The sequence below is a fragment of the Ctenopharyngodon idella genome, chromosome 11 (genome assembly GCF_019924925.1).
Source record: "Ctenopharyngodon idella isolate HZGC_01 chromosome 11, HZGC01, whole genome shotgun sequence".
NCBI lineage: Eukaryota > Metazoa > Chordata > Actinopteri > Cypriniformes > Xenocyprididae > Ctenopharyngodon > Ctenopharyngodon idella.
In genome coordinates this window covers 13,190,642-13,213,942 of record NC_067230.1, presented here as the reverse complement: position 1 = coordinate 13,213,942, position 23,301 = coordinate 13,190,642, and the positions used below count along the sequence as shown (strand labels likewise).

Below are 23,301 nucleotides of genomic sequence, written 5' to 3'. Positions count from 1 at the left end.
CCGTGTGCGCATGCGCAGTCCTAAGCCCATGGACAGGAAGCCTGACTGAAGCAGCTGATAATCAGGCTTTGGATGTTCCGGGGAGCACAACAGCCTCTTTCTGCCTGGATTTTAATCAGGTTTATTTTTAGTACAAGGACAGAAATCGACGATTTTATGAGCAGTGGCATCGGTCACGCTTGACAGTGACTGATGGAGCTGTATTTTTATACCGATCGCTGTATATTTTCGAGTTAACTGTTGGGCCGGAGGAGCTTTGTAACAATGAAGGCCTAGAATCCAGATCCGAGGGATTTAAAGCTCTCCTCTGTCCCAGACACAAGGATCAACAACACGCTCAGGTATTAATATAGCAATACGCATCCATAATATGTGTATATATATCCGCAGAGTGTCTTTTAATGACACTAATGTTGACATTTAATGCGTTTGAACGTGCTTTTGTGAAGGGGATTGGATTTGCTGAGCTCTGGTCATTTTCCCAATGAATTTTTTTTTTTTTTTTTTCATTTATTGTGAGTTATTGTGGCACTTTAATTTTAGTTTTGCATTTGATATGTAATTTTGTAACACAAACGTAAACGATTGATTGCTTATCAGCCGACAGATGATAAAATGTAGCAAACTTACATCGTCTGCAGATTCGAGGATATCGGCAACAATGTCACTAAATTCATCGACTGCGATATTAATGTTGACATATTAAGGAGCAAATGCAGTGTCTTAGGGTTGATTTTGTATTTTCTATCTTTTTGCTTCGCGACAATAGCGCAGTTTTCTGGAAAAGGGTGGAGTCGTTTGGTGGTTGTAAACATACAGCGGGTTGATTATCACTGTAAAACTCGATTATAAAACGATTTATGACTGGCAACTGTGCAGCTCGTGGGTAATCTTCGATATTTCGGTTCTGTTTTGATGTTATTTGATTTAAATGTTTAGATACGATGCTCCTCTGCCTGCAGTAGCTCCCTGTAAATGTGCTTGTGTGAGTCAGGGCATTTCAGCCTATACAGACAGACAGAGAGAGACCCTCAGTCCAGATTCTTGGTCGGCCAAGTAATTACCAATTTTTAAAAATTTAATCTTTGAGACAACAGCTCAATACTGAATAAAAATATACATTAAACTTGAGAAACGAAAAACATAGATTCATAAAGAAAGGAAAACCTACACATTTTTGCACAGGTTGCACGTCCCTACCAGTTGTCATATCATGTTATGAAATCTAAAAGATTAACAGTGTTGCAGACTGTTTTATATAGTATTTTTGTGCATTTTTTTTTTTTTTGTATGCCTGCTGTCACAAATTATAAAGAAATTGTTTGCAATTTTTAGGTAGGCCTATATCTTAAGCATGTCCTTGTAGTAACCAGCAACACCAGAAAAAAACAAATTATGACTACTGAATTTAATATTAAAATATGGATATTTGATCGTCGCTAGGATTTCGCAGTACCAAAATTCCAGTAGTCTGCATACCAGTGAAATTTCATGGTTCTCTGTACCAATTTCGGTAGCAATTTTTTTTTTTTTTTTTTTTTTTTTTTTTTTATCTTATTTATTTGAAAAAAAAAAAAAAAAAAAAAAATTGATTAAATTAAATAAGTTTATTATTTATTGATTTAAATTAAATGAGTTTATTTATGATGGTAATACTTATAAGTAAATAATGCATATAAACATGTAGCCTTCAAATGTTTATATGTAAACATTTATAAAAATATCAAGTGGAAATTTTGAAATAAAATGAAGGAAAAAGAAAGACTGTGCATTTAAGTCTTAAGGCCCGTTGACACCAAGGACAATAAATATAGTTCTAAATTTAAAAGAATAGTCCATAACTATAATGGCACAGAGAAACAATATCGTTGAAAATGATTTTTTTTCCAGCTGATGAACGATAAAAACATTGACAGCCATCCAGAATCCATCCTTTAAAGTGGCAGACGACAAAAATGCAGCGCGCTTAGAATAAACAGAACAATATCGTCCTCTGGTGTGGACACTAAAATAGTTATTGTTATATTTATCTTAATAGTTATCGTTCTTGATATGAACAGGCCTTTAGACTGTAAATGCAAACATCTATTTTGACACACTATCAGATTGTTTTGTCTGGTCTGTTGCTATGGTTATATCACTGTCAGTTTTGTATTCAATCGTGTATTTAAATACAGTGTAAATCTAGAAACTTTGCAACTTACTGAGCAGAATGAAAAACAAAACTTTTATTAAAATTGTATTTAGGTTATAAACTGAAAGCGTGCAAAGAGCGCTCCCTTTATAATCACTAAAGCTGTCAATCACTTCAGTTCAGCGTAAGGCTGCACGATTAATCGAAATGAAACCGAAATCCCGATTTGGCAAAGACTGACAGCTTGTCAGTGAATCATGGCTCTGTGATCAGTAGGAAATGCTGCTCCTTCCGAAAGCCAGAGGGCGCTCTCGCACAGAAACTCCAAATATACCCCGCGGAAGTAAGATAATCTCGTCATTCTAGGAAATCCCTGTGGGCATCATACTATCTCTGTAGCTGAATAAACAGAAGACTGAAATGCTTTGATTAAACATGACTAAAACGCACGACTACGACAATATATGGTTTATGTGAGTTCTTTTCATGATAAAGTATATTTATAATGCAATGCTAATCGATGTAGATACAATACTATGAAATATATTGTGTGCCTTATTCTGTGTAAGAACTAAGAAGCCACATCATCTCACAGAAGGATGTTATTTCAAACACTCGACTGACATTATGAATTGAGTGAGTTTATTATATCGCGATTCGTGGATTGATTTTCAGAATTCATTGCGATTCTCTCTCGAATCGATTCTGAGCTTAGTTTTTAACAGCAGATGGCACTCTAGGATATTTTTTAACCTCAAGCTCAAGTGCTCATGAAGAAGAGTGCTCGTGCATTCGGCTGAGTCTGAGAATGTACTTGCGCCTCAGAATGCTTTATGACGCGAGATTAATGTAAACAGCCCACTGAAAACACCCTTGTAATTCACTTAAACCTTTTCGAACTTTATGAATGATTGTTTTAGGTTCAAGTGGTGTGTGTAAGGAATTGGAAGCAAGCAGAGTACGGCTGTTTCTAAAGCACGCAGTGCCATCTGCTGTTAAAAACTAAGCTCAGAATTGATTAGAGAGAGACTTGCAGTGCATTAAAAAAATCTCAGAATGGATTCGGAATAATTTCTCGATTCGCGATGCATCAATTTATCGTCCCAGCCCTACTGGTCACATTTTTAAGTTTTCATTACCGAAGTACTGGTACGTTTGACAACCCTAATCATCACTGTAAGATTTTCTATCTAATGGTATTGACATTTCACTAGATAGAGCTGAAAATCGGTTCGATACCATTCTGAGGTCTCAATTAATTTAATTCATTAATTTATTCAGGTGAATGCTAGATGTGTCAATATTTATAATAAATATTTAACAGATTGTTTGTAACTGTTCACTCAGTGTTGCCATTTAAAAGTGCTTTTTTGTTCTTTCTAATTTCAACAATGCCAAATCTTATTTATTCAATATTCGCAGGCATGGCTTCACAGCTGCAGGTTTTCTCCCCTCCATCTGTGTCTTCCAGTGCCTTCTGCAGGGTGAAAAAAATGAAGGTGGAGAGCTGTGCTTGGGACGCTTCCAATGAAGCGTATAGTTCTGTGGGCCAGTACAGCTTCAACCCCGCAGCGGGCCTCCCTTTCGGCACCTCCGGCCTGGTCTTTCCCCCAGCGTCCCGGGGCCAGGTTGTGGTCCGTGCTGCAGACAGCACCGGGAGCCTCCCACGTGGGTCCAGTCGCAGGACCTCCCACAACACCCACCAATCGGAATCCCACTCTTCCCGCGGGCACAGGTACGGTGTGAAGAGGAAGAATGAGGAAGTGGAGAGTTCCGGAGGAGGTGGAAGTGGTAGCGGCAGCGTTCAGATTCTAGAGGAGCTCTCAGCTCCTGCCTTCTCCTGCACGTACGGGAGGAGCAGGGACCACCGCCCAGTCCATCCCCCACTCGGCCCCCACCACCAAAAGCAGCAGCTCCAACGGTGAAGGGGACTACCAGCTGGTCCAACACGAGATCCTCTGCTCCGTCTCCAACAGCTACGAAGTTCTTGAGTTTCTCGGTCGGGGCACATTTGGGCAGGTGGCCAAGTGCTGGAAAAGAGGAACTAATGAGATTGTGGCCATCAAAATCCTAAAGAACCATCCATCATATGCACGTCAGGGACAGATCGAGGTATGTTATGATAGTGTCTGTGTTTCTGTAGTGGGTTATTGTTTGCAATCTTGGGTTGTTACTATCGCTTATCAAGATTTCATTTTGGCCTAATTTTACTGCAAAGACCCTGGTAAGGATGGTAAACACCAGAGTCCCCACAATGCAATGATATCACAATTCTTAAGCCACAATAAAATACTGCGATTTTTAAACATTTTGCGATTATGCTGAGTATCGCAATAAAAATGCCCCCAAAAGAGAATTTTTTTTCCACTTTTTTTTTTTTTTTTTTTTTTTTTTTTTATCTAATGAGATTAAGTTCCCAGTCTGTACATTTCAGATCTTTGTTCATCTTCATCCCTTCCTTCCTTTCTTCCTTAAATTTCAGAAATTTTTTTAATAGAAGTTACTAGGGGTGTAACGATACATTGTTATATCGAGATATCGCAATATAAAAATGTGACGAGATATATCGTTGATGTAAATGATATGATTCGCAATATAGTTAGTTTTATCCAAGACTCAGCTTACTGTATTTATAAGGTATAATTCACCCAAAAATGTAAATGCTTACCCTCATGTCGTCGTTTCAGACCTGTAAAACTTCCAAACACAAATAAAGATTTTTTTTTTTTATGAAACCTGACAGATTTCGGTCCCTCCATTTAAAGCCAATTCCTCTAAAATTGAAAAAAGTCCAAAAAAAGTCATTAAAGGCACTGTATGCAGCAAGTCACCCAACTCATTTTCGCTATTGACAACAGGACAAATGCATTTTGAACGTTCTCTTTAAAATGTCCAAGGACTTGCTGTCGTTGCAGAAAGTTGCAGCCTATTTTCTTTTGCAAAGAGTTACAAGTTTCAGCTCAAATTTTTGACGTAAACTCACCTTAAACAAATGTCCCCTTTTAAAAATATTGCTTTCAGCGCCCCCTGATGTTCTCCGAACACCCTCTAGGGGGCAGTACCCCCATTGGAAAATGCTACTTTACATACAGCTCACTGTGTGTCCGAGAGATGTAGTGCTGATTTATACGTGATACGATTTATACTTTATTTTTTTCAGCTGTAGAATACAAAGATTACATTTCTAAGAATGTTTTAAACTAAATTAAGAAATTGTTTTCCCCTTTTCTTAATTGCGGACACTTAGTTGTCATTGATCCTCTTCTAGGTGAGCATTTTAAACCGGCTCAGTGCGGAGAACGCTGACGAGTTCAACTTTGTGCGCTCCTACGAGTGTTTCCAACACAAGGGCCACACATGCTTGGTGTTTGAAATGCTGGAGCAGAACCTTTACGACTTCCTGAAGCACAGTAAGTTCAGCCCACTGCCTCTGAGGCACATCCGCCCCATCCTGCAGCAGGTGGCCACGGCCCTGATGAAGCTGAAGAGCCTGGGTCTCATCCACGCTGATCTGAAGCCTGAGAACATCATGCTGGTGGACCCCATCAGACAGCCCTACAGGGTAAAGGTTATCGACTTCGGATCAGCCAGCCACGTCTCCAAAGCCGTCTGCTCGACTTACCTCCAGTCTCGTTACTACAGGTGAGATGTTTAATGATCAGGCATCCCTGTAGTAGAGATTACCTGATGGAATCCTAAATTAATTGATGAGAAATACAGCCTATATGCATAGATTACGATATTGAAATGGTTCACACAAGTATTTTTTTCCTCTTTCTGTTCTCAGAGCCCCCGAGATCATCCTGGGTCTGCCATTCTGTGAAGCCATTGACATGTGGTCACTGGGCTGTGTGATTGCAGAGCTCTTTCTGGGCTGGCCGCTCTATCCAGGAGCTTCAGAATATGACCAGGTCACACATTATGTTACTGTTGTTGTTGTTATTATTATTATTATTATTATTATTATTATTAGAAAAAAAATGAATCCTCAACTAGGGCTGCTCCTTAATAGTTGACTAAATGTTAGTCGCCCAAAGTTGTATTAGTCGGTTAGTCGCAGAGAAAAAAACTCCACAGGAAGTGGCAAAGTCACGCAGTCCACAAGGGACAGATCGTTAACGGCGGGTCCTTGTGGTAAATGCCGTATGTCGGGCAGGAAATACGTTAACCTAGATAAATGTGCGCTGTTATTAGGGGCATATCCAAATGTTTGTGCGGAGTGTGAAAGATAAAGCATAGCGCTCTTACTGTATGCCATGAAGACGCCGGCGCAATCGCTTGCATTTTTTTTTCCCTGATAAAAGCAGAAACAACTCAACATTTTTGGTCATATAGATAAGAGTATTACATCATTCAAAACTATAAATTATGCTTTTGCGTAAACTCACAATAACAAGAAACAGTCAGTACAGTCAGATCAATAATATTGTTGAATATTAAGTGTCCAAAACTAAGCAAGCCAGAGGTGACAGCAGCAAGGAACTCAAACAGGTGACAGAATGGAGAAACCAGGCTCAGTTGGGGGTCCAGTTCTCCTCTGTCCAACAAACAAACACGGTGTCATTATGATTCAGGCTGCATCACAAGTCAGAATTCAGATCAGGATCAGTAGCATTCAAATATTCATCCAGTTCCTTTTGCTTGAAGATAGATTCATCACGCCGGTATGGAGCCAAAGTTGGCCATAGGGTCTGTACGGAGGACCTGTCTGGTTCTTGTGGTCTTTGCTGAGGATCTGTGCTGATGGCTGTCGTGTCAACGTGGCCTTCTCAGGGGATTGTCTAGTACACACGGTCTCTGCTGACATTCAGGGCTGCGTTGTGGTCGTGTCTGATCTGATCTGGATATGGACCGGATCCGGCTGACTATGGTAACCTCGGGATAAAGATGAGAAGACAGACTAATATTAGCGTAGATGCCATTCTTCTTACGATGTAACAAGTACATCGGGTGTTACAGGAAGTGTTGCCGGTTCTGGTTGACCTAATTTATGCAGCCTAATCATTTAACTGATTTGAATAATAGAAATTGATAATGTGTTATGTGTATGCCAGGTTAAAGAGATGTGTTTTTAGTCTATAGATTTAAACTGTGTGTCTGCTTCCTGAAGGAGGCGAGGAAGACTATTCCAGAGTTTGGGTGCTAAATAGGAAAAGGATCTACCGCCAGCAGTCAATTTTGATATTCTAGGTATTATCAACTGGCCAGAATTTTGAGATCGCAATAGACGTCTCCTAGTATTGAGGAGATAAACCCTTTAGTGCTTTGTAAGTAATTAGCAAGATTTAAAATGTATGCAGTGTTAGTTTAATAGGGAGCCAATGCAGTGTTGACAGAACCGGGCTAATATGGTCATATTTCCTGGCTCTAGATGTATGGTTTATTAAAACCGCAGAGGTAAATTGTGACAGATGTGAAGGGGGAGGAGAATTCATACGTGCGTCAAGGTTTCATATGTGCCTCGTGGTGCAATTAGAGAATTGAGATGTCCTTCAAAATGGTTTGCTTGATCGGTTTTCGGGTCCTTTATGTTGAAATCTTCCCTAGACTTTGTGCTAGACTTAACCTTTCCTTTTTTCCTCTCCAGATTCGGTACATTTCTCAGACACAGGGATTGCCTCCAGAGTATCTCTTGAGTGCTGGCACAAAGACAAGCCGCTTCTTCAACAGAGGACCAGACTCCAGCTATCCACTGTGGAGGTTAAAAGTGAGTACTCATTGTTTTGTTTTTTGGGGGGGTTAAAACAAAACTAATGCTGAATGACAGAACGGTTACTCTTTGGTTAATATTTAACTAAGCTTACATTTCTGTATTTTTCCAGACCCCATCTGAACATGAGGCCGAAATGGGCATCAAGTCCAAAGAAGCGAGAAAATACATCTTTAATTGTTTAGATGACATGATGCAGGTAATTAGAAATGCATGTCTAGCATGGAACGCATCAATACTAGATGTATTATACTAAATCTTATTTTGTTGATCGGTTTCCAGGTCAATCTGCCTACTCATTTAGAAGGGACGGACATGTTGGCAGAGAAGGCGGACCGACGGGAGTTGATTGACCTGCTGAAGAGGATGCTGAGACTGGACGCTGATAAAAGAATCACGCCCACAAAGACCCTGGCACATCCGTTTGTGACCATGAGCCACTTGCTGAACTTCCCACACAGTTCTCAGTACGTCCTTTTGAAGAAGACATTGACTAGCTTTTGTTCATTTTGAGAGATGTTTTAAATTGATTCTCATATGATTTTTGCAGTGTGAAGTCATGCTTCCAGAACATGGATATCTGCAAGAGAAGGAACAGTAGCTTTGACAGTGGAAAGGCCCTGTTTGCTGCTAACGCTGTTCCTGGAACTGCAGGAAACCTGACTGTGACCTTCAGCAGCCAGCTTAATCAGCACAGCCAGGTTCCATCTGCTGGTGGAGCTGTTCCTCTCCTCAACTACCAGCCAGCCCTTTACCAGCAGGCTACCATAAACATCCCAGGCCTGGCCCAACCCAGCATCCCCATGCAGACCCGCCCCACACAACTGTGTGCTCAGACTGAACCTTTCCAGCAAACCCTCATTGTCTGCCCCCCGACCACTATCCAAGGTGAGCTGGAGCAGGGTGCATTATGGGTGTCTAAGCTAGATTCTATGGAAAGCTTAGGCAGCTGACCTTGCCCTATCAGGCTTTGCAGGCAGCATTTGCGCACAAAGGTACCTCCTGAAACTGATTTTAAACAGGCTTCTGAAGCAGCATAACGGTTGAATGATCTACAATAAAATAGAGGGAGTCTGTAACGAAGCGAATATTTAAAACTGCAATGCTGCTTTCTTACTAGAAAAACATTCAAAAGTTAAACAAACAAAAAAACACAAACTGACCACCAAATTCATCTTTAAGATGCCATCTATATATTTTAGCTCAACTACACCATAAAAACAAATGTTCAGTTTACTTAATTCAATTGTGCAAACTCATTGCCTTAATTGAATTAAGTAAGCCTAACTTAATTGTATCAAGTTGTTCTTTACTTGTTTTGAGTCGCATTTACTTAAATCATTTAAGTTTTGTCAACTTAATTCTATCTGTGATCATGAATAAATTAATTGCTTTTACTATTTTTGGCTTTATTTTACAATTTTATTTGCTGTCTTGTGTCAGCATTACCCCAACAACAACAGCAAATAAAATTGTAATGGTCTTATTAAAAAAAAAAAAACTACTCTTACCATTGTTGTTTTGCATGCTGAATGTTGATGTCTGTGTGTGACTCGAACAAGGTCGATTGCAAGGTACTGGCTCAACTAGAGAGGATGTGTTAGTGATACAAATTCTACATAAAAGTCTAGATTAGTTGTTGATTTAGTGCCAAATTAGCCCATGTTTTAAAACTGTATCTTCTTGTTGCATCGGTTGGAAGAGAGTTATGATAATATAAATGAAGTTCCAAGCGCACAACCAAAGGGAACACTAATCGCTAAATTGGTGAGAAAAAGTTTAGGAATCAACATGAATTTATGAAGTCAGCTTATGACGTTCTCCCAAAATTTTTAGTTGTATTGATAATTCAACATTCACGATCATTTTGAAAAATAAGCGAATGCAACTTAAAGATGTGGAGGAAATGAGTGAAAAGTCTATTAAGAATTGCCCCGCCTCAAAAACCTTTTGCCTCGCATGATTTATTTTATTTATTTTTTGCTTGACAAAATGGTATTCAAACCAGTTAAATCATTTTAACTTGGGTTTTCAGAGTAATAAAGGCATAGCATAAAGGCATAGCAATTACTAAATTGTTTCAAGTTCAACAAATTCTTGGACATTAAGTAAAGTTAACTAAAAAGGGTTAGTTAGCACAACTGCTAGGTTTTACAGTGAGAATTAAACACACAGGATTATGAGATATCATAGGCAGTAAAGGATACGTCTATGCTGCCTTCAAACATCGATCAGATGAAGGTATCTCATTAGGATGTGATACAATCATTGGATTTGGACATGCTTTGTTGCCTTCTTCCGTATTCTGCCTGCAGAGACAGCATTTTCAGCATTTGGATGCAGCCCATTAGATCTAGCTAAAGCATTGTTTAATCTTTTTCTTGTTGAATATCCTGTCTCAGGGTGCGTTCACACTTGTAGTTCGGTTTGTTTGGTCCAGACCAAAAAAAAATAAAAAAATTTAGTCCTGGTCCGATTAGTGTTCAGATTGCCAAATTCATCACCGAACCTAAAGGCATAGGGATACATTCACAACCTGATTGGTCGGATTTTATGACGTATTGCCTATTTTGAGACGGAACTTACTGAACATCCAAAACAATGCTGTGTGCTGAGATAAATGCTCTTGTTGTGCGTGCATAGCCTGCATATGATGGTATTTTGGCCAGCTGGGAACTGTGTGAATACGCCCTCAGAGACGTCACATTGCAAAATTAAAATGCCTTTTTTTTTTTTTTTTACATTTATTTGTTGAAATGGTCCCAAACACTAAGATGCTCATTTATTTTTCCTGAAGGGCTTCCATCTTCTAGTAAAACCTCTAGCTATCCTGTCAGGATGGATAACAGTGTTCCTGTTGTCCAGCAGAACCAGTCCACGCAACCCCTTCAGATTCAGCCCAGCATGCTGACACAGGTAAGATATGCAGCACATCTGTCTCTCTGTGTATAACATCTAACTCTGGCATAATATCTAACTCATCACTGCAACTGCAAATGAATCCAGTTGGAGAGGAAACATCCTTTCTTAAAGTCTGCATGGACACCCGTTCCTCTTCTGGCAAGTGCCGGTAAATGGCACGTGAGATCACAGCCTTGTACCCTTGACCTGAGTCTGACCTTTTGTCTAATCTTTCCATGCTTTTTGCCCCTTTCCCTCCATGGTGCCCCTCCTCCGTAGGGCTCCTGTACGCCTCTGATGGTGGCCACACTGCACCCCCACACAGCGGGAGTGGCATCCCAGTACCCGCTGCCCCTGGCACTGGGCTGTGGGGCAGGAAGGCCTGCCCTACTGGAGCAGACAGCCACAGTGCTGGTAAAGAGAGACCCACCCAGCGCTCTACCACTAACATCACTTCTCATTGCCCCTCTTTCTAAAATCCTCCTTAAATTCATCTTTCTTTCTGGTCTCTCTGTACGTCTTTCCGAACACTCTTTGATCTTACCCTTCTTTCTTTCATTGTTACTGATATCCTTTCTCTCTTCTTTTTCTGATCTCTCCTTGGTAATTCTGGACCCTCTGTGATCTCTTGTTGATCTTTACTGATCTTTACTGTTTTTTTTTTTTTGTTTGTTTTTTTCTAATCTGTTTTCCAGTCTCTCTTTGATCCTTTTTTTCTGATCTCTCTCTCTCTCTCTCTCTCTCTTTGATCATTCTGGACCCTCTGTGATCTCTTGCTGATCTTTACTTACCTTATTTTTTTTTTTTTTATCTGATCTCCCTTTGATTATTTGTTTCCCCCAAATGTTCTTCTTTTTTCCTTGTCTTTCTGATTGCCTTTTTTAATCTTCTCCTGATGTCTGCATTTATTTCTAAATTGTTATTTTTCTTTCTAATCATTTCTGTATTTCTAATCTTTCTTTCTGAGCATTCCCCCTTTCTCTTCCCTCTCAGTCCCTCCTGCATCATTCTTTCTCAGTGCAGGTCTGCTACAGGCATGGGGAGGCATGTGCTGACTCTTCTGTGCTTTGCTTGCAGCTTCTTGTTGTGTGATGTATGTTCCTTCTCTGACCCTCCCACCCCTCCTTCCCCAGCCCCACCGTCTGTTTGGCCCTCCGTCTTCTCTCAGGGGAGGAAACTGACCTTGTCTACAGCTCAAAAACATTTGCAGCCATGTTCCTCTCCCTCTCATAGCCATGTCTGTCCGCAGGTACTCTAGTGCTGCCCGTACCAGCATGGCAGATCTTTTGGCCAGTTTTGCTCTGTGGAAACACTCATTGTTTTCTGACTATTTAACAGCCACGATTCTTCCCAACAGGTTGCCGGACTACTGTCTTTCACCCCCATCTTAATTTTTAACGCTTGTGTATGATCGTTGCATGCTGTGCTTGTCTTGGCTTTTAAAATCATATGAAATGGCTGTGCTACATCTAAAGCTGCCTTATTCTCCGGGAGAGAGTTGCAGAATTTTTGTGCATTGATTATTTCTTTCTTTCATTCATTTGTTTATTGGGGCGTTCACTTTAATTGTGTGCAGTGATGCCACACTGCGTGTTTCATCAGCATGTTAGATGAGGTTCTTCACCATTCTAGCATGACACAAATGATGTATAAATTCAGATTTAAATGGCCATATATGCATCAGAGTCACTCATTGTGTGGTGTAGGTTTGGTCGTAGCTGTTTTACCCTCTATTCATTTGCCATTGAAACATGTTTTTAAATTTGATTGAAAATCAGTGGTATGCTATGACTTGTTTTAAAAAAAAAAAAAAAAAAAAAAAAAAAAGCTTAAAGTGTTGGTGTCACTTAGCCAGATATTTTGTGATCCTTTAGCAGACCTGGCCAGCGGGTACCCAGCAGATCCTCATACCCTCTGCATGGCAGCAGGTGCCTGGCATGACCATCCACAACTCCAGCCACCAGCCTGTAGTGACCGAATCACCTCTGGAGGCCCTACTGTCCGAGAACTCTACACAGCAAACATCAAGCTGGAGGTAGAGCTACACAATCAATTAAGTTCATAATCAATTGTTAAGTTCACAAGTTCATAATCTCAATTCAAAAACCCACGCAATCTTATTCCTTAATGAGTGATTCAGCTATTAAACCTTTGACAAATACAAAAGCCAGAGAGAGCAGTTGTCATGTATAGGTATGAAACCGCTTCACAAACAGTCTTTTCAACCACATATTTCTGTTAGAATAATTCAGATTATCACAGAAGTACTGGGCATAAAAGTTTATAGTTTGGATAAAGACCTACTGTCTACTGTAGTGATAAAAATGACACTTCAAATAAAGATTGTCAATTACGCTGTTACACCAGTAGGTGGTGAATTTAAAAAATGTATTTGTCATTGAATCGTTCTTTGAAGATATGTTCAAAAACAAGGATACAAGTGAAATCTTTGAGTCATTGAATCATTCATTGAAACGGAATTAAATATTTTTTTAATAGACTTGTCAGAACGTTGACTATATTCTTCTTCCAGTTCAACGGCCATTTACTTTCATATATTTCAGGAGCAGTGAATGAATTTATGCGTTGTAAATCTGACAGATACGATTATCTAAATTGTTGCACAAACTAACGTAGCAGCGCCCATCACATGTTATAGATCGACTAATAAGATCATTGCAAAGATGTTTAAACAATAAAACATATATTCATTTACACATATTGAGAATCGTAAGTAAGCAATAAGGTACGAGAGGCTGTGCTGTATCGTGAAGTCACGGCTGAAGGGGCGTTGTTAGGCACGACACAAAGCGGAGTTCCTGCAACCTCTTCAACTGTGACTTATTCACGATACAGCACTAGCCTTGAGTACATATTGCTTTTATAAAACAGTTACCACACAATACAAATATTAAAGCCAAAAATATGTAACGGTGCAACTTTCATGAAGTAAACTCTTCCTAAAAGCCTTCCTTCTGCTGGAAAAAATAGTCCCTGACCGTGAACAGCAACAGAAGTTACATTATTACGCCATTAGATGGCAGCAAAGACTGTCTTTATGAGTGAGTCAGTCAATAGCAAAGACTTTTACATTGAAAAGACTGAATTGTTGTGAACACGGAACAAGACGCAACTGATAAATGCTTTGACTAGCGCTGTCAGTCACGGGAAAACCCCTTAACTCTTAAAAGGACAAGATAATACATCGGATATTTAAACAGATTTTTATTATTATGAACATAGGACTGACCTGAAGGAAAATGCTAAATCTGAATGCAGGTAATAAACTCGTTCACTTGATCTTTCTCACAATACTCTTCTACATAATACAGTAAGCTTCAATGAACAATATCAATGAGAACAAACTTATGTTTATGTTGCTAAGAGTGGTTGCTAAGGGTGTTGTGTAGTGATACACAGAACCGTTGGGTGAAGCGGTCATAGCCGTGTTTTATCGTGAATAAAACACAGCTATTGACCAATCAGAATCAAGGACAGGAACTAACCGTTTTATAATATCAGATAGTTCATGACATAGTTAACAAGTTTGTGGATATTTTGCATAAAGGAAGTAAAAGCGATACATCAGTCATACAGTGCTATTGTGGCTGCGGTGTGTCACGTGACAGGCATGACGTGTCGCCATTGAAATAAGGCAATACGTTCTAAAATAACGGTCGCCTTAAACTCACACTGGGGGCCCAGATAGAGTTTATAAAACATACATGTGTGAGGGTTAATACTGATTGGTTGGTTGTGTCCTGCAGAGCGTCTCAGAGCGGTCAGCACAATGGTGTTGTCCAGCAGAATCCACACATCCTTGGCGGCCTCAATTCCACTCAATCCCTCAGTCGAGGAACCTCTACAGTCACGCGGTCACAGAACAAGAGGAGCAGGATCTGTTGTGACACTGGCAGCAGGTATTGGGCCATTTACTTTTGACACTCAGATATTTCAATAGTTTTCAAAAAAAAAGTGACATTAACAGTAATTTTTGTTGTCATTTTGAACTGTCATATTGCTTGTAAAGCTTGTGTTATATTTAGAAGAGAAAAAAAATGAAACATGATTTGATAAACCATGTAATGTATGTCCTTGCACTAGTGTAAGTGTCCACTGTATATGGGGAGATCTTTAATTTACCGTCTGACTGTTTCTGTATTCACAGTAGTGCTCTGGTGAGCTCTCAGTCGTACAGTGCTATTCTCACTCAGCCCATCATTATCTCTGACACCCCAAGCCCTGCTGTCAGTGTCATCACCATACACAGTGACTCTGACGATGAGGACGAAAGGAAGTTCTACCCCGCTAGGTGAGGTCACTATAGTTTTATTCAGCAAGGACACATTAAATTGATGGAAAGTTGATTGTAAAGACATTTATAATGCTACGAAAGATTTCTGTTTTAAATAAATGCTATTTTTTTTACTTTTCTATTGAAAGAATTTTGGAAAAAATATCACATCAGTATTAAGCTGTTGTCAACATTAATGATAATAAAAGAGGTTTCTTGAGCAGCAAATCAGCATATTAGAATGATTTCTGAAGGATCACATGACACTGAAGAGTAATTCAGCTTTGCCATAACAGGAATAAATAACATTTTAAAATATATTATAATAGAAAAGTTATTTAAAATTGTAATTCACAGTAGTATTACTGTTTTAGTGTTTTTGATCAAAATAAATGCAGCCTTTGTGAGCAGAAGAGACTTCATTTTAAAAAAACATTACAAAATCAACTCTATTCTTTTGAACAGTAGTGTATGTAAGCAATAAGGTACGAGAGGCTGTGCTGTATCGTGCCTGCAACCCCTTTAGCCGTGACTTATTCACGATGCAGCACTAGCCTCGAGTACCTTATTGCTTTTATAAAATGGTTACCACACAATACAAATATTAAAGCCAAAAATATGTAACAATGCAACTTTCATGAAGTAAACTTTCACTAAAAGCCTTCCTTCCGCCGGAAAAAATATTCCCTGACCGTGAACAGCAACAGAAGTTACATTATTATGCCATTAGATGGTGGCAAAGACTGTCTTTATGAGTGTGTCAGTCAGTAGCGAAGACTTTTACATTGAAAAGACTGAATTGTTGTGAACACGGAACAAGACGCAACTGACAAATGCTTTGACTAGCGCTGTCAGTCACGGGAAAACCCCTTAACTGTTAAAAGGACAAGATAATACATCGGACATTTAAACAGATGTTTAATTATGAACATTGGACTGACCTGAAGGAAAATGCCAAATCTGAATGCAGGTAATAAACTTGCTCACTCAATCTCTTTCTCACAATACTCTTCTACATAATACAGTAAGCTTCAATGAACAATATCAATTGAGAACAGTTTACGTTGCTAAGAGTGGTTGATAAGGGTATTGTGTAGTGATACACAGAACCGTTGGGTGAAGCGGTCATAGCCGTGTTTTATCGTGAATAAAACACGGCTATTGACCAATCAGAATCAAGGACAGGACCTAACCGTTTTGTAAGCATTTAATACGTTACACGATAAATTACATTCTGACAATTTCTGATACCTCCTTTCACAATCAAAGTAGCTCAATCTAACTTCAGTAAAGCACACTGAAGTGTTTAAAATCTTTGCAGAATGTGATAAATGTTAACAGTAAGAATGTAGTGCTTGTTTTTCCACATTCATTTTATTCCTTTAATCCATGTGAAATTCCATAGATTTTTTTTTTTTAATAAACAGTATTTTTTTTATTTATTTTTTTTTTTATTTGACAGCTTTGGCCCCAGCCACAGGACTAATGTGATCAGCTGTCTAACCGTTCATGATTCTGACTCCTCCACCGCCAGTCCTCTAACTCCCAAGCCCCAGAACAGTCATGTGGGTGTCCAGTCCTCACGACTGTCCAAATCCCTGGCAGTGGTGGCTCCATCTGTGAAAGCGCAGCCTGTGGAAAGCTCAATATCAGCCAAAATCCCACCTGCTGTAGGTGAGTATCAACTTTGGTTGCATTTTTATTCAGTGTAGCTTGGTCAACAGCTATTTGGTGTACTTTTATTTATTTATTTTAAATAACTACATTGGCTGTGTTTGTTTTAGGTCTTGCTCAGAATTACTACATGAAGCCTAAGAGGGCCGTCGCCGCCACAAGGCAGCCGAGCAGCTCAGGAGAGAGCGTCACTGACCCCCAACAGGAGCCCAGCAGATCTCAACCACTTAACCTCAGTCAGGTGACCACATCTCTCAATGCTCAACTCAGCAAGCAGTGCATGCCAGTTAGAAACTTAATCGCCGACGCTAGGGGTGTGAATCGTCACTGGTCTCACAATTTCTGCTGTGCACAAAGAAAGATATCTGGAAGAATGTTTGTAACCGAGCAGATCTCGCCCCCCATTGACTGCTTTTTTTCCCCTACTATGGTAGTCAATGGGGCGTGAGATCTGTTTGGTTACAAACATTTTCCAAATAATATCACTGTATGACAGATGTAAGCTTCCTTTGTGTTCAGCAGAACAAAGAAATTCATAATTCATTTGGAAAAACTTGAGGGGGAGTAAATGATGACAAATAAAATAGGCTAATGTTGAACTTTTATTTTTGTACATACAAGCACATGTATTAAGCAGTACATAAAGTACTGAATAAAAAGCGTTTGCTTCATGAAAACGTCTGAAATGTCTGTGTGTTTGACAAATACCGCATCTAATCCACTTCACCGGTGATAAAGTACGCAAACACTGTGAAAAGCAGAAAATGTCCGACTACACGTCTCCTTCTCCGACTGCAAGCATCAAATCTCGCCGATTGGTTAAATCTAGCTGCCTAATGTATGGTAAAGAATGTGTGCTTCAATTTCCTTTTTTCCTTTTTCCAGACCACTGTCTCCTCATCCCAAGGACCATCTGGTGGCTCCCTGCGTCGACAGCACACGTACCCTCCAGCCTCCGCTCATTACTGTCTCCAGGAGGCCCCCTCGTTCACCAGCACCCCCAGCCTGTACACCTACCCCACCCCCGCATCCCACATGGAGCACCTGCTCGTCCAGGGCTCCTCCCCCTCCATTCATGTCCCGCCCACTAGTCACTATGCAGCCAGTCTTATCCCAAAGGACTCCATTGGGGGTGTGGTTCACAGACTCTCCGCCCACTACCAGCAACATTACCCTGCCCATCCTTATGTAACCACGAGCACCAGCACCACTAGAGGAAGCGGGGCGTACAACAGCTATCAGCTCAGCCCCCGGAGGGTCCCTCAGTACCCCTACATATGAGACGCACAGACCACGTCATCTTTTTACGACCGACAGACCTGCCGTCAACTGCTGCAACTGTTTTTATCTATCCTATTTATGTTTTAGAACGTTGTTAATATTTAGAAATATAATATTTGCATTTGTTCACGGAGAAATCCAGTGTCTGGTTAGGTAAGTTTATTTTCTTAGCTCAAGGAACGCTGATGTGTTTTTAATTCGCAAGCAATAGCGGAATAATGCTGACATAAAGGAACGGGGATCGTGATGCCGTAATATTGTCTGTTCAACTAAAATCCTTACACTAATCCTTGACTTGTTTTATACTCCATTTTGATTGTGTCGTGTTTTTGTTGTCGTAGGATCTCTTTTAAATTATGTTTGATTGTGAAGCTGACTGGTTCTCAACCACTTTACTGTTAGGTCAACAAGTGGATGGAAAGGGGAAAAAAAATGTATGTGCCCTGGTCGTATTATTTAAGTTAGCTCTTTATGTTATTCAAATCAAAGTCCTTGTAGAATCATAGTGTATGTTGTGAGGAATATCATTGGATAAGGAGTAACATCAACTTCCTGTTTTTTTTTTTTTTGTTTTTTTTTTTTTTTGTTTTTTTTGTTTTATGCTAAAATTCTTTAATCGTGTCAATGCTCATGAATTCTCCCTGGAGAAAACAAGGTTAGGATATTTAGCAGAAGACATGGGATGTCAAAGCCAATGAAAATGTGATGCTACTTTGGAAACCATAATCACACAACGACGAGTGATTTTCTGACATTACGTGTGTTTTTTTTTGCAGCGTTTGAGTATTCTGCTTTTCAAACTAGAGTACACCAAAAATTTTGCTGACCCTTAATCTCTGTTTGTGGTCTTAGTGACAGACAGTTAATGTGATCCTTGAAATTCTGCTCAAAATGACACTGTGACTGACCTTTACGGTCCTCTTTGTTCTGGTCTCAATAACATGACGTGCCTTGACATTCTCTCGAACATGTTTGGCTGTGTTTTTGAGTGGAGAACATTTAGCATCAACTAAGAAAGTACTGTACACCATTTTGTAATGTCAAACAATGACAGAAAAAAAACACCTCCATTGTAATGCCATCAAATAAACAAACATCAAATCAGTTTTGTATCTGCTTGCATTTTTAAAGGACTGGTTGATTATGATTTCACTTTATTAACTTTAGTTAGTGTAATGTTGCTGTTCGAGCATAAACAACATCTGCAAAGTTCAATTCAAAGGGAGATATTTTCTTTTAAAGAATTCTGTTTAAGGACTACAACAAACGGCTGGTAGGGACTACAACGAGCTTCTTCCTGTGTTAATGACATCACTAACCCTAAAATTTACATAAACCCTGCCCCCGAGAACACACAACAAAGGGGGTGAGGTCATGTTGGGCTGCTTTAGAGAAGAGGAAGAGTTGTTGTAGTAGAGTGTTGTTACCATGCCGTCATTTTACACCGGACTGCTTCACAAACGAGGGTCAATTCAGTGCTGGATTTGCACAAAAGATTAACATGATGACACATGCTAGTCGATGAGTTGAATCAACTTCACAGCAACTACATAAATTTATCTACTAACCATTCAGAAACATCCAGTTTCATTCTAAAAGTTGTAACTTCTTCCTGAGTCTCTCCATCAGTGTCGACTCCGGTTTGAACAATGTAAGGCTGAACACCGTTACTGACAATCCTCATTTTGGCTGCGTGAGATTCTCCAGCTTTGTTGTTGTTGAGCAACTGAAGCGCAAGCTGTTAAAGCTCCACCCTCTTCTGGAAAGCGGGCCAGGAGCAGCAGCTCATTTGCATTTAAAGGGACACACAAAAACTGCGTGTTTTTGCTCACACCCAAATAGGGGCAAATTTGACAAGCTATAATAAATGATCTGTGGGGTATTTTGAGCTGAAATTTCACAGACATATTCTGGGGACACCAGAGACTTATACTACAACTTGTAAAAGGGGCATCATAGGTTCCCTTCAAGCTTTTAATTTTAGTGTTTGTTTTCTGGGAACTTTTTTTTTCAGTTGTTAGCCTGTGTAATCACTGTCAAAAAATCTTGTTAGATTTAGGGTACGTTTATGCAATACAATGTACTAAAAATGGAAAAGTATTTTTATTTGCGCTTTTTGTGTACAGACAACAGCTTTGTCATCCCCATTCACACGGATCCGCGAAAACAGTTAAAAGTGCTGTGCCATTCATGCCAGGCCAGTAGTTGGCGATGTCACTTTGTAAAGAAACACTACGGACCAAACACGTAATATGCATGCACATGATGACACACTGGCTGTGTCCGAATTCGCCCCCTATTACATTAAATAGGAAACTATTTGAGGGAACAGCCATTTGTACTGGTGTCCGAAACCATAATGGACAAATTACCCATAATGCACTGTGAGAGTCCAAATAAATTCCCATGTCTGACCAGAAAATGGCGCCAGCAGTTGAATATTCCATCCATCCACTTCCCAATGTGGCTATAGTGTAATAGAGTACCTCAGGGATGAAAAATAAGCTCTGTGTTTAACAAAGGGTTATGACACTTACACGTTTTGTCTATCAAGATAATCTTTACAAGTTAACACAACACTTATACATTTTGAAGCCTAAATAAAGTCGTCAGATATAAAAAGCTAACAGTAGGCTATAAACGGACTACAGCACTCCATGGTCGCGGATCAACGTCACCACCACCAAACTTCCTCAAACTTTATTTAGAAAACAACTTTATCTAAAAACATGCTCTCTGATTATGATCTGCGTTGTGTATGAATACTTATCCACTTTTTCATGAGAAATGCTGTCCAAATGTCCTGTTTGTCATGATGACGTCTAAAGTCCCCGCCAAAGGAAGTAGTCCTTTTTAGCAATTTGTTAGCAACCGCCGTTTTTAAGACACAATAAAGGTTTAAAAAATCAAAGCGGGTTATAACTGGTGTGTTTTATGTCATAGATCAAAACGTGAAAATATTTAGAGGCTTTGTTAACCACAGACCTTATTTCAGGCGATTTAGCAAAAACCCATTCAAAAAACCCATAGACTTCAGGGCGATGGAACCGGAAGTCCTAAAATGCTAACTCGCTTCCGGGTTTTGCCTACAAAAACACGTCATCTCTGAGGTACTCTATATCATAGACGGGTTTCCGTGCAACGTCATCACAGAGATGCGCACGCAACTAGGGGGCAGAGAGCAATTGTCTCACCATAACGGGACGTTCTAAAACGCTTAACGTGGCTTACTTTACTAAGACAGATCTTTTAATTTCACTATCTTTTAATATTAGTAGGCTACATTAAGCGACGTTAAGCTTTTCCAGGGCAGGAAAACACAACGTGTAATTAAATGAATTGTGTTCATATTCTGGGCTCAACTGCTTTTCTGTGCATAATATGGTTTATTAGTATGATGTTTACTGAGTTTGGTCTGTTAATATCACTGTCTTAGTACATTAAGCCACGTTAAGCATTTTCCTGGCATAAGACTCCTTAGCGGTTTTGCCCCCTGAATGCGCGCGCATCCAGTATTGTTTGTATACAAGAAACCCGTCTATGCAGGTATAAATTCATTTTTACTTAATTATTAAATTGTTTAAAGGTTTATATATGCTAGTTTTCATGAAAGAGCTCAAAATATATATTTTTTTTCATTACTACTGGAGCTGTCAGTTTGCTTATTAAACAGCAAGCACAAACTATGCAAAAGCGACAGCCCTTCCAGCGCACTCAGTGGCCCTGTCCCAAATGGCACACTTCTATGCACTTTCGGTCTTGTAGACTTACAATTGCTGCCACGTGCGCGTGTCCGTTAAGTCCACGAGACCATAGGGTGTCCCATTTGTCAATTTTAGGCTTCAGAAGGGTGCTCGCGAGCGCCCCCTTTGCGGCCGATATGCGCCCTCGATGCGCACTTTTGCTAAACCCGCACTGGTGCGAGCTCCGCAGCAGACTTCTTCCCGACAGTCAAAGCGACGTTACGTCACGAAAGTGCGGACTCGTAGGAAGACCGTGAGTGTTTAGGGTGCCATTTGGGACAGGGCCAGTGTCTGTGCATGTGATTTGTGCATCCTCGTTTCCTTTCCCCGCGTCTTAGCTCCACCCCATTAGGATGCGAGGGAAGGATACACCCGTGGCTGCGTTCTACTCCAGTTTTAGACACGCACTCGCGAACTTCCCTAAGCGCTTCCCCTCGGCTAAATACTAATCCCTGCCGCCATTTTGAAGTGCATTCCACTTCGTGAAGTGGACGAGGAAAGTTTAGATGGACAGATCCTCGCGCCCTCCATTTTAACCCTCATGTTTTGTTCGGGTCATTTTGACCCGAAGAGAATTTTCTTTTACCCAAATATACTAGTTAATGTTATTGCATTGGACTGAAACTTACTGACTTTGTTCACACAGACTATAACAACATTTTTTTGATTATTTTTTTCACCTTGTTAAACTCAAAAATGACCAGCCTACAGAAAATATCTTATAAATCACTCATCACGCTATATTATCACCAAATATTTGATTCAAAACTTGTTTTCTTTCAATTATGACCTTATGGTTTTATATTTCTTTTTCGAACTAGGGCTCGTTGATCTGAGCTTATGCACCTGTTTTTGAGTGAAAAAAAATCATTTGTGAATAATTTTGTCAATATTAAATAAAAATTGCAATTGATCACACATGGTCTACTTTAATGTTTAACCAGGAAGTTTGTTTTGAAATGCTTTTGTTTTGTACAAAATGGCACTCTGCATAATCTGCATAAAGATATTGAGTTTTTTTTTAATGCAACACTCAAGCTGATGTTTTTTTCACAACTGCTTTGGTCAATAACTTTTTTTTCTTGTTATAATTTTCCTCGATTCAGAAATTTCATCAACTTACAACAGTCAACAGATGAAGGCCGAGAACAACCAAACTCTGAATAAAATGTATGATGCCTGTAAAATAAATTAAATAAAAATGAGCAGCTTTTGACTAGATTGTGCACTGGGGTGGGAGGACGGGTTCTTTAATCCACTGCCACTTCAATGTACATCCTTTGAGTGGTTTATTAATCAATATTTATCCTTCTATATCAAGTGCTTCTCTCTTTGTTTGTGGGAGAAGCACATAACACCCGTTAAAACCTATATCTTTTCCGATGGCAGCCTTGCATCTCCTGGTTTGCAAAACTATTGTTTTAATAATGTCGTTTTAAAGGTGTTTTCTGTTACATATTTCTACATACATACAGGTACATACATATTTGTTTCCATATAGCCATTAATTACTTTATCATTCATAGTGCTTTTTAAGTTGTTATATTTCACTATAATTGATTGC

The 23,301-nt window shown here is 39.7% G+C and overlaps 1 protein-coding gene across 1 annotated transcript; it reads left to right on the top strand.

Moving 5' to 3' along the window:
- Positions 1-59: 59 nt before the first annotated feature.
- Positions 60-19,098, top strand: hipk1b (homeodomain interacting protein kinase 1b). The gene is given in 17 exon segments (XM_051912476.1): positions 60-341; positions 3,557-3,975; positions 3,977-4,246; positions 5,403-5,776; positions 5,922-6,045; positions 7,722-7,841; positions 7,957-8,043; positions 8,127-8,311; positions 8,395-8,732; positions 10,642-10,760; positions 11,025-11,159; positions 12,620-12,780; positions 14,513-14,665; positions 14,914-15,057; positions 16,502-16,713; positions 16,824-16,954; positions 17,599-19,098. Coding segments are annotated over 16 exon segments (3,366 nt in total). The 5' UTR covers positions 60-341; positions 3,557-3,558; the 3' UTR covers positions 17,995-19,098.
- Positions 19,099-23,301: the final 4,203 nt, after the last annotated feature.